General features: G+C 47.9%; 1 protein-coding gene across 2 annotated transcripts in view; it reads right to left on the bottom strand.

Annotated features, from left to right (window-relative positions):
• LAMA5 (laminin subunit alpha 5) overlaps positions 1 to 12,613 on the bottom strand; it is a 96,923-nt gene that overhangs the window by 55,550 nt on the left and 28,760 nt on the right. For both annotated transcript variants that reach the window (XM_052786016.1, XM_052786008.1), the window contains exon 3: positions 566 to 683. In XM_052786016.1, coding sequence (XP_052641976.1) covers positions 566 to 683 — 118 coding nt within the window. The remainder of the gene's footprint in view (positions 1 to 565; positions 684 to 12,613) is intronic.

Here is a 12,613-nt window from a genome sequence, read left to right as displayed (position 1 = left end):
GTTCCCTGCCCTGCACAGGGTGTATCCAATCTCCGGTACTGTTAGTGCAAAGGGACCGTTTTCTGCCTCCAGACTTTTCTGTTACAGCAGCAACTTGGAAGCCAGCCGCTGGTTTACCTCTGGAGGAGCTGAAATACACCAGTCTGGATACAGTATGGGGCAGAGAGACAGACAGACAGACAGAGGAGGGCAGGGAGGAGACGAGAAGAAATCTCACGTTCCAGACCTAGATCAGCAATGCTCAACTACTGACACTGGTGCCAACTTTAGCATCCATATAGATTTGGGTGGGCACCAATAATACTTTAAAAAATACATTTAGTCGCAGAGAGCAAAGAATTTATCCTGCCCTGACGAGCACCACAACTTCACCCAGCTGTTCTGATCTAAGCTTCAACTCTTGCAGCCTTATTGGGCAGAAGAAACAGAGGACACGTACCGCATCGCAGCAATGACACAGAAACAACTCCAAACCCAGCCTCGTACTTGCACAAAGAGCCATCTTCCCTGTGGCCTCGCTACCCGGCACTAAACTGCAGCTCTCTTGTAACACTGGCATACTTACAGGCAAAATACTGCCAGGGCTCGTAGGTAAGGCCGAAGTCAGTAGATCGCTCCAGCACCCAGAGGTCAGGACGAGGGGAATTGGCAAATTTGATCAGGACATATGCTACATGGAAGAGCTGAAAGAAAGGAACACAGAGTTAGTTGGCTGCTTGAGGCATCATAAAAACCAGGGAGAGCTTAGTGGTATCCAAGCTGAATAAACAAGTTTGCACTTTGCAGATCTTGCTGCTCACAAGCAGCCTGTGGAACAAAATCCTCCGTATCTAAAAGGATCGTGATATGACACGGCTGCTGGAGAGAGCCAGATTAGGGAGCTCAGCTCCCACCAGTCTGAATGCAAACAAAACACAGACTTTGTGACTACAGGCCATACTCAGGAGGTTGTGCTGGGCGACACCTTAGACTTAGCCTTGACCCGAGCAGGCAGCACTATAAACCAGCTCTGAAGCTGCTCTGGGAGACTTGGCTTTTGGGTTGTTTAGGGCAACAGGTGACACCCTGGACTGCCAGCCTAGGAACATCCGACCGCACCTTGCACACAATATCACAAAATCCTTCTTTTTTTTGTTTTTGAGGCTCTCCACGTGGCAGCCCTGCTTCACCCACACAACCTGTGTTTTGAAGTTGGTTGCAGAAAAGCCCCAGCAGCCATGGGCAGGGGAGAGCAGGAGACCCACTTGGCTTTAGCACAGCTCCAACACTGGGCTGCTCCCATTTGTCTGGACACTGATGTGTGCACACACACACCTGCCAAGAATCAAATAAACGTACTCTTTAAAGAGTTAAAATGTCAGTGCTAGAGAGAAACAAAAGCCCCAGCAGAATTTCCCTTCCCCGGCTGGCACGGGCTCGCTCCAAGAATCCCCACTCCATCATCCTGTCACAAAGTGATATTTAAAGGCAAATAAAGTTCTCTTATCAGAGAAAATTCCTAACGTCAAAAACAACCCAAAAGGGAGTCGAGTGCTTGAAAAGCAGAGATTTATAGCTCAGGAGTCCCTCCTCATACAAAGCTGGTGCTGTATGAGCATACATCCCCCAAAGACTAACAGGTATCCAGAGGGACACTTCTACAAGGGGAGGAAAAGGACAGCTCTGTGCCCTTCTCAGCCCACCCGCCCCAGCCATAACCAGCTGCAAGAGGGCCAGAACAGCAGCGTGCACCTCAGCCCTGCCCTGGCCACACACATCACTGAACTGGAGAACAAGTACTAATAATAACATGCCTCCAAAATAGCCCTGATAATCCACAGAAGACTTTTTAAAGGGAAAAAGAGACAAGGAAGAGGCATTTAAATCTACGAAGTCATCCATAAAGCACACGTCTTGTTATGGTATTCAGACGAGGAGGGCTGAGCGCTGTTGTGTGGGTATGGAGCAAGAGGATGGGTGCAGCCCTGTGGATTGGCACCAGCTCAGTCTCCTCCTCAGCAGGACACACAGACAAGAACTTCCTCAGGCTCCTGCCGGACGCTCCTCTGGCTCCAGGGCATCCTCTCCTCCACTTATCAGGGATTGCTGTGGTTCCCACCACAGGCTGGTGGCACCTGAACTTACACCTGGGTGTAGGCTAAGGGGGCTTGAGTGAGATGCTCAGGGAAGGAGTGAACTAGATCCAGCTGGGAAATTTGCATGATTCTAAAGCACAGCAGATCAGAGACCATTCTCCAGCTGTGAATGGGCAGGAGGGTGGGATTTGTCACCACTCTCAGGGTTTGCACTGGTAAGGACTGGTGCTGTCCAGAATGAAGAAATCAAAGTGGTCACCCAACACAGTTCCCTGCTGCCAAAAGACTTGCAAGCCCAATCAGGGGAGAAACAGACATCCTTTTCAAGTTGCTAAAAACTGAGGAAAAAGAGATCTAAATGCTGCCTTAATTCCCCTCTGCAACCTACGTGTTGTCAAGGCACACGAGACAGCTTTTTTGGAGGAGCAGCATTTTCTGTCCGCTTACCCTCTCAGCAGAGCTGTTATTTGTTAGTGAAGCCCAAGAGGCTTCAGCTCAGGCAGCTGCTTTCTCTGCAGGACCAGTTCTCACAGCTTAACATCTGCCTCTTGGCATGGGAACAGGGCTGAGTACCAGCCAGTGAAGTTACACCTTCCCTCCACTGTAAATCCTCCTCTGGTTTTATTCTACAGGGAACAAATTAATGCTTCTGCTGGAAGCTGGTATAGCTGGACAAAATTCACTGTGGCTCCAGCGTACCTGCATGTGTTCTGGTCTCAGGCACTAAGAGAGCCTCTGCTCTGAATGAACAACCACCACAAACATAAAATTAGAAATGCGAGGCATATCCCTATCTTCTGCATTTATCTTTTTGCAAAGCCAGCTACAAGTTTATAGTCAGTAAATCCCCTGGAGTTTCTGGGGGGTCTTCCTCATTGTCCAGTTCCATGCTGGAAAGAAATGTTCCTAATTAAATGTCCTCAAGTCTGAACTCAGAGGCTTCTAGCTCTCAGAAGTCCCCTGCCTCTGAAGAGCATAGATTACGTTCCAGCCAAATCGGTGCACGGTGAGAGTCAGTTTTTGCACAAACACTGAAACTTGACGCAAAACCAAGCCTAGGGCTCAGTGCTTTACAAAGTGAAAACAAGAGCCAAAAAACCAATTAGTGCTGCTGGTTGTAAGCCCTGGCGTAAGTGCTCCTGGGACAGGGGAGTGGCAGGGTCAGGCAGCGCACAGGCTCATGACCTGTACGAGCCCTCTCTAGCTGAAAGAAGATGACGTTTCAGTACATTTTAAGCTGGTTTCGGTACATTTTAAGTCATGGGAGATGTAGGTTTGTGCATGTACATGCATGTACGCACATTGGGCACTGGGAAAACTGTCCATGCTTGCTGGGAGCTCTCTGAAAGGCCAGCCCCAACCCCACTGGCAGGGTTAAATATCCAGGACCAGGGCTAGAGCACTAACTTTTTATCTTTTATTGCTTCTTTTCACAGGAAAGAACAAGAAGAACCTCTGGGTTCTTGCTTGATAGTGCTGGATCAGCTGCAGTGTCTCAGCTGAAGCCCAGTTCAGATATTCCTATCCTGCTTCCACTCTCAAAGCCAAACATGATTCCTCTGCTCCATGCCCAAACCTATCGTTAGCACTACTGCACACTGTTGAACCGCTGCTGAATTTTATTCTGGTCACGACCACAATTTTGGGATACGAAGAAGCCAGCCAACACTGCACACCCACTCCCCTCCAGCACGTAAGGGTTAGGGTCATTCCTACAAGGAGAATAGAAAATATTCATGAGTCTGTAACCACAGCGAACCCAATCCTGGAACAGCACCTGCATCCTCGTATTCAGAGGGATTTCTGTCAAATCTGGCGAGTCCCCTGTCCCTCCATCCAACATCCTTCTCTTACAGAATATCACAGCCTGCCGGAAAAAATAAAGGCAGATTGCCCGCTTCAAGTACATATGCTGAGAAAACTCAGAGAGATACAAAGATGGAGCAGTAGCTCTAAAAATAGAGCTGGCAGAAAAGCCAGACTTTTCATTCCATGTTTAGTTCCAGCACAGTTCTGCCCAACCAATATTGCAAGAGAAAGGGTCGGGTTTTTTCCAAAGCCTTTATTTAGCTCCTATTATCAGTCAGATGAATAAAAACCTCTATGCTCCCAGGCTCTTAAACAATTTTTTTCCCTTCTCCATGAAGGAGGTGAAGCACCAGATTTGATGCACACACTTGTCTCAAGACAAGAAGATCCCTTGCTCTCGCCACCTCTGAATGCACGCCAGGTACAACTCAACCTTCAACCACCGCCTGGGATTTCATGAAACGAGTTTTCAGCCAGGAAATTCTGACAGGAGTATTTTAATTAGCAACCAACTTTCTTTGAAAATAGTAACATCCCTACATCTAGCTGATGTTGCTGTTAGTGGTTTTGAAGCACGTTTCCTTAGTAACAATCACTTGTGACTGCCCCAGTGCCTGGAAAGATGGAGCAAGTCCCAGAGGCAGGAGAGGAAGATGGAGATGAGGGCATTTCCTCCATCTCCCACCCACTCCATCCCTTTGCACGTTTGGATAGTGGACAGCTTTACACAGCACCAAAATCCCATGAAAATATAATTCTGATTACTGCCCAGTGTGACAGTGCAAAGATTTGAAGAGTAAAATCAGGATCCAGAGAGGCAGGAGAAATTCAGCTGCTTTTCACATTCTCTGTCCATCTATCCTCCTGCGTAAGCAGCACATGATGGCAAACTTGCTCATTTCTCCTCTATTCCCTCTCTCGAGACACCGATTTGTGTGGAAACAAGACAGCAAGCTGGACCCAGCCACGTCCTGTGTTTCTTTGGTGAGGGATTTCTGGTGAAGTCTCACTGATATTCTTCCAAGGTGCCACAAAGCCACACAGTAACATTTAAGGAGCAAAATAAATCTTCAGATTGTTGTAATATTAGCAACTACATTTTGACAAACAGCAAGAGAGGCCCTTTTTTCGTCCTCTGACAAAAAGGTACAAGCAAGGTATGTTGGCCAGCAGCTATGCATAGCTCTACTCCCAGCACCGGAGTGCGCAGGAGTAGTTTATATAGTCAACCACTCTCCAATTTTCTGTAGGACAGATTTATTACCTTTGGTGTTGACTTATTAAAATAGCACCATGTAAAAACAAAGCAGTTCATCTCTTCCTAACTGCTGCTAAATATCCCTGTGTGTGGATAGCATTACCAGCACTGCTGTATTCTTGCTTGAGATTTCCTGGAAGGATCAGATGGACCAGGCGAGCAGGTGCGGCTCAACGGCGCAGCACATGGGCAATAAATCCCGCTCTTTAGGGGCACATGAGGCTTCCTGGATACGTGCAGCATGGCCGGGAGCAGTGGCCAGCCCAAAGGGCTTCAGCACACACAGAGCGGGCACCTGCAGCCTTTCGGGGCATACTGCACCCCAGTCTGGGTCACTGTGCAGCAGCTCCAGACAGCCATAAAACCTAGACCGAAGCAGGGAAAACAGAAAAAAACCCAGACGAACCATTTCAGAATCACTGCAGAAAGTGCTTTTTTTCTTGGTTTGGGGTTTTGTTTTTTTTATTTATTTATTTTTTTTCCCCAGAGCTTTCAAAAGTGACCAGTGCTTTTGCCTCCTCCCAAGCCCATCCGTCCCCCAGGCACTGCCTTGGCCCAACACTGCGGCCACAAACCCACCTGGAAGACGTGGCAGAGGCCAGAGCCTGGATGGAGTTATCAGTCCACAGTGGCAAGGAAAAGCAGCTCCCTGGGAGCACAGGTCACCTCTGTCCGCAGCCCAGGCACCAGTGTTCAGACAAGCAGCTGCCCAGCTACCGTGGGCACAGTGAACACTCATCAGGCTTGGAAACACTCAGCAGCACTGGCACCGCAGCTGCTCTTCCCAGCAGTGGCAGAAGCTGAAGCTAATAAGCGATCAAGCTTCTTCGTGCGCCTTTTATCCCCACAAATAAGTATGTGGAAGGTGAAAAAGCCATGGAAAGCCAGAGAGCTTCTGACTTGCTTTGAATTTCTCTAGGTCAGTGATCTGCCCCTTTTGTATCTTTTGCCTGTAATCATTTATTCTCATTGAAGCAATGGATTTACTCATTAACAGTCTGACCATCCCCCCTGCTGAGCTTCTGCTGTCCTACAGCAGATTTCTTTCTTCCTAGCCCATACATCAGAATCCTTTATTAAAATCTCTCACATTTAGCTGCTGGTAAGTATGTGCCTACCTTTTATTTCCAATCACACAAGAACTATTTCAGCCCTTCCAGGCAGCAAAAAAAGGTACTTCCCCTCCAAGCACACATGGCTTTTTATCCAGTCACTTTTTATAAAATACTCAAGTCCCTGAGACCAAGCACCCCCCTCCCCCCCAAAAAAAGCCCAAAAGTCAGTGTTTGAAAGATGGGCATGTACCAAAACACACTTTGCCCCCATTTCCCTCTTTTGCCCACAGCACCTCCTGCTTTATTCTCATATGTCTGTGTGTCAAGTCCTCGCTCCTAAAAATGACGTTTTTCCAAATTATTCATGCGGGGTTCCAGGGCTCTGAATGAGAAGGTCCCCTATGCTTGTATGCCAAGATTTTGATAGCCAAGTTTTAGAAACAACCACCCATCCCCTTTCACCATCTGCAGAGTCTGTTGCAACTCATCACACCCATGCTCAGAAACCCTTCAGGGTGCCCCACACCTCTCAGAGAGAAACCAGAGCTGCCTGCCCTAGTAGGTAGGTTAGTCTTATCTTCCTCCAGAAAGTCTGGGACAAGGCAGAGGCTTGAGGACAGCAGTGTCCAGGCTGCCCTGAGCCCGCAGCTGCTCCAGGAGGTGACAGCCAGCCCCTGCCTGGCCCAGGACAGGCACCAGAGAGCCACAGCCCTGCGCAGACCCAAGCCCAAGAGGACAGGACAGAGCTGCAAAGCTGTAGCTATTCAAAGATCTCTGCAGGGCTGGGGAGAGAGGTGAGCACTGTGAGACTTGACAGGAAAGGGACTGAGTTTTGCACCAACCCATTTTCAAATTTTTCTCTCAAAACTCAAGAGTTTTATTGAGAGAGCGCAAAGAAAATGCTCTCATGGAAACCACAGATTCGGAACTACCAGCCAGCATGAAACCTGCTTAGTGTCATAACTAACGGCAACCCAACATTTTACAATGTCATTTTCTAAACAGCCCTGTTCCCTTTCTAAGTGGCTTGGCTTAGGTGAACAGCTGATAGAGCATTTTCCACAAAGGCTTTTTTCTTTAAACACCACTTCTGAGTAGGATTTGGCTCATTCACTAATTTCACACACAGCACTGCTTTATCTTCACAGCATCCTCCTGCGCGAGTTGTCCCTCCCCAGCCAGTGCCATACACGCCTCCTGCCAAAAATCCTTGGGGGACCAAATCTGTGGCACTTGGTGCAAGGCAGGACAGAGCAGTGCCATCACTTGTGGCTCAACGAGCCTGCACAGTGCTGAATCGAAGATTTGGATAGCCAAATTTTAGAAATGACCGCCAACAGGGCAGCAGCAAGAACCTGATACGCAGCAGATTCAGCCAGCTGACACCAAGGAGAGAGGCATGGAGGAGTATTGGCAGGACGCGGGGTTTGGGAAGCATCCCGTTAAATCCATGCCTGCCTGGAGCTGCAAACCGCAAGTGCCACACAGCTACATGTGCAGCGTTCAGGGGATGTTGATGCACCAACCTGTACATGCTCAAACATGAGGCTGTGCTTAAACCCCAGCTTCTGAATTCAGCATCAGCCCTTTCTGTGTTTGCCCAACAGCCACCCAAGTGTCACTTACTGGAGCCAGATGTGCCCAAGGTGGGTGCAAGTAACCGGAGGCATCACAGCAGAGCAAAACGCGGTCAAGACAGAAGGGGATGGCTGGAATTCCTCGGGGTGAGGCTTCAGTCACTTACAGATAAGGACTTCGCCCACACTAGGCTTTCACTGTGCATTAGGAGATACCCTGCACTTGGCTGAGACAGCCTTTGCACTTTCTAGGTTGCTGGGAGAAGTGTAAAGTAACCCCTTAGAGACAAGACTTAAATATTTGTCTTTTAGCCCAAACTTGAACTAGCACACCCTCAGGGAAGGGCTAAGTAGACTCTCCTGCCACCACAATGCGGACAGCCTTGGGCACCCTGTAAAGGGGGGCAAATGCTGGCCCACAAGGCCAGCCCAGCCTGGGAACAGGCTGAGGCCACAGAACATGGAGAGGAGCGGGTACCCCAACCACAAGGACTGCAACCCTCCCCAGTTGCTTTAATCCTCTTGCAAACACCAGCGGAAGCCCAGCACAGTGGTGGCTGTAAAGATGCCCTTACAGCTTCCTAATGCTTCAGAGATAAGATACAGTAACTATATTCAGGATTTCAGATTCTCAGACTATTTACCTTGAGGTGTCAATTGTCTTTGACTGTTAAATGCTTCTAGGAAGCTTCTGGGAATGTCTTTTGGGAGTCAGGTGTTCTGGGAAAATATCTGCATCATAATTAGTCACTGGCAGGAGTAGCGGCAGTTCATACCAGGATCTTCCTCCCAGTGAAATATGGTATTACTTGAAAAGAGGGGTAAGGAAAAAAGCGGCTCAAAGAAGAAAAATGGAGAATCAACATCAGTCTCTGGGCTCACGGAGGCACAAGGTGCACTAACAGGTAGGCATCAACAGCCCCCACTGTGAAGTAACACGTGCTTGTGCCGTGCTGTCTGATGTGCAGAAGCAAAGAAGCCAAACTGCCTGCAAGCAGCTTCATGTAGATAAGTCAGCAATGAGCAGATGCCCCAGAAACGCTTGGTATTGTAGAGGAATTTAACTGACATCACTCAAATCCAGACAGCTAAATAAATCCGGCCACCTACATGATGATGGCTTCAAGCAGAAAAAAATACCACATTGTTCTCTAGGCTGATTTTCAAGGGCCCTTGATCCATTGCCTTAATTCTCCTGCCTTGAACTAACAGGAGTTTGCGACTAATTTTAGCAAAATGAAAACTATACCAGCAAAAACTCTAGTAATCCCAAAACATACAGAAAAATGTGCTTTTCTATAAATGGAAAAATCAGGGAGTTCCTGCTTGCTAATACTAACTGGTGTGCTTGCATCCTAAATCTGAAATTGCTAAGAAAAAGCATGACTTGAGGGATGTAATCTGGCAGCAGTTGTTTGAGACAGCAAGAAGCAGCAGTCTCTTCAGGGAGCTGTCAGTTCACAGGTAGGGAGAGTAGATTTTTTTTTTTTGTAATTAATGGGAAAGAACTGACTCAGTTTTTAATGCCAACTAGACTTCAAGAGGCTAATGGGAAAAAAAAAAAACCAAACTCCTTGGAGTGCCCTGCCCTCCCATGGCAAATTTTAGACAATGAGCAAATCTCACCTGGGAGGACATGGCTGGTCCCCATGCCCAGATGAAGGGCTCAGTGCCTCACAGTGAGCTCCAGCATGACACTGCTCTGCAAATAAACCTTTTAAGTCCACTTCACTCTGCATCCGTCTGGGTCATTCTCCAACGCTCCTGTTCACATGGACAACCTCCCTCAAGAGCAGCTCACCCCAATACTGCCTTTGCTCAGAGACAATCTTACACTGGTATTTCAAGAACATCAACTGGTTGTGAAGGAAGACTTGTAAAAACAGACAATACACACGTACGAAGGAGAGGATGGCATGGTACGATGCCACAACCTCTCCCCACATAGCTAAAAAAACCCATCTATCCATTACTTCTTGCTGTGCAGAGGAGAGAAGGTCCAACTTTAGAGAAAAACCTGTCCCTCTTTTCTTCCCCAGTGACTGACCATCTCTGCGCAGCAAGCACTAGCACGGCTGGGAGGAGAGCCCATCCCAGGCCTTATGTACTGCCAAACTGTCTCATCAGCTGTAGATACAGTCTGCAAGGCCTCTCCCTGGGCATCCACTCCTGGGATACAGACAGAATGGGCTTGAAGTCAAGAGTTGTAATATTTTTAGTAGTGATGGCCCTGCCTGGTACCTCCTGTTTATCAACATGCAGTCTAACAGGGTAGAAACTATGGCCTTGAGCACAAGGAAAAGAAAGAATCCCATTAAAAGACCATGTTCATCCCTCTACCAGCCAAGGACAACATCACCATGAGAGGATTTCACCAAGAGTTTGCCAGTCAGAGCTCAGCACTGCTCCTCATCTTTCTCATTTCCCCCGAGTATAATTTAACAGCTCTCAGTTAATTTGGTTAACTGTTCACCCAGCTGCAAGCATGCTGAGGTACAGAGAATAAAGTGTCCGCAGTCACAGATTGTTTGCTTTTAAAACATATAGAAGGAATCCGTGACTTTGGCAGCTATCGCGACAAAAGGAAGTCATTAAAACGTGGCACATTCCAGACCCAGATGTATGGGCACAGCTGTCAGAAAGTGCAGGTCCACGGTCCAGCACGTCAAAGCCTCTGGTGTACTTGGGTCCTGCAGGCTCTGCCCATGCTGCAGCCTGTTCTCCGTGAACCTTCCTGGGAAGAGGCTGGGGAGAGCAGAGGGGCTCTTCTGCACAGCTCCTCCGATTCCCACTCTTGCAAGCCACTCAGGCAGCCACAATACAGCTCGCAAGATGCAAAGTGTTTGTGTCCTTATAAATAAAAGTCTAGCCAAAGCCTCAATGGATTTGCGAGTGGAGCTGCCTCCCCCAAGCCGAAGCTCCCACACAACCAAGGAGGAATTTCAGCATGCACTGGGCCAAAATTCCTCAACTTCCTCCGAACAGCAAACAGCTCCTCACTGAGAAATCTGGTCTGACCTTTCATACCACTTCATTTCTTCTGTTCCGCAATTAAAAAGCAGCAGCAGCACTGCACAGCCATCAATTTTTGCACAATTTCTCTATGGAAACAGTGTGGGCCATTGAAGATCAGCTTGGGAGTGCTGAAGTAAATCACTGTATGGCACAGTATGTGGCACCTACATTGTACTGCTGACGTCTAAGCTCAGTGAACACCGTTTGTGGTTAAATTACACCCCAATAAAGACAGGGTGCCTACCAATGCAGAACCCCTGAAGGCATTTCAAGCCAAGCTAAGAAATTGGCACAGTCAGAAAGGAGAGTCTGCTTGGTTCGCTGTTTGGGTCCAAACTGAGCAGGAAGGTAGATAGCCCAGGCTCTCTCTTAAGCTCCTGTGAGATGTAATGCTCAGCAATTTTTAAAACCATCCTTCAAGAAAAGAGTTTTGTTTGAAAGTGTCTTAAACCCTGTGGAGCCAGAATGACCCTGCAACCAGTTCCTGTGGCTCATTGTATCTCCCCGTCATCACTCTGCCTTCAACACCTCCCAGACTCAGGCAGTTAGAGAAAAAAAACCTGCAATGCAGACAGGCAGGAGACCTCTCTCCATTGGGTGAACAAATCCCTAATGATACAACACTGACTTCCCAACAAGCTGCGGTGGGAGGCTGGAAAATCAAGACAAAATGCACAGAGATGAATTTCTCCTCTTTGTAGAGGTGTCAGACATCACAAGATGGATTCGTGGAACAAGAATGTAGGGGAGGAAAAGCTGAGGAGGGTACATGAGAGACCTTGTGATTTAGGCCAGGCATAAGAGCAAAATCCTTTAAATGGACTAAGATAAAAACCCATAAAAATTCAGTGAAGTAATATACATGATGTCATACAGCTCTGAACATAATGAACTTGTATCTAACAGGTAGCCCAAGTTATACTAGAAGCTGTTTCAGGTAAATCACAAGCCAAGCTGGCTGTGCAGAGCAGTTGGTGAGAAAAGTAAGCATCCTGACTAGCAAGAAGTTTAGATTTCCTTTAACTTTCCAGTCTGCCAGGTCACCCGTATTCTCTGAAGTGCATTATCTCTGCTTGCAGGGTTTACTGCAGCCTTTTATTGTCATCTTATCTCCAGCCTCTTCCTGTCCCAGCTTCAAAAAGAACATTTAGCATCACAGAACAACAGGGGGAAAAGTATAAATATCAAGCATATATATACACCAGTCCAAACCTTTGGCAACCTGGCTATCTAGCACACTTGCAGAGGCAGGATGGGGTTTTGCATGCAGAGATGAGGAGAAACAATCTCCCCCAGCTGAGGAGGACAGGATAACTATGAAATTCCCACAGTGCCTCGAGCACAGCTTGGTAAAGCGCAGGTCAAACCAGACAGACCTATCTGCAGCCGATCACTAATGTGAAGCTAGGCAGCATCCACTGGGTTCATGGGAGGAGGGGAAAAGGCAAACATCTCAGCTACGTTTGTGCCAGGAGCGTAAAACACGGTCTACTCTTGGATACGATGGACTAATTAAACAGCCTATCTGCAACCGTGTTGCAACGCTTTTAGGACAACAACCACGTAGCAGTTGATTCCTGCAGTTGTATTTGTGAGAGCGCGCTGAAAAGCATCTCCAAGGAGCTAGAGAAAACAACATTCTCTGTCTGGCTGAGGAGACCATGTCCCAGAGAAGACCTTGTCTATGGACAACATGCATTTATGACTACTGGGAGAAATCTCCATGCCTGTCAGACCAGCAAGACGGATCCCAGTGGCAGGCAGCCCTCTCCCTCAATAGCCCAGCAGGATGCACACGCCTGCAGGGGCACAGACCCGCAGCAG

The sequence above is a fragment of the Harpia harpyja genome, chromosome 1 (assembly GCF_026419915.1).
Source record: "Harpia harpyja isolate bHarHar1 chromosome 1, bHarHar1 primary haplotype, whole genome shotgun sequence".
NCBI lineage: Eukaryota > Metazoa > Chordata > Aves > Accipitriformes > Accipitridae > Harpia > Harpia harpyja.
Note: the sequence above shows the minus strand (reverse complement) of the source record. Positions and strands in the feature narration are given on the sequence as shown.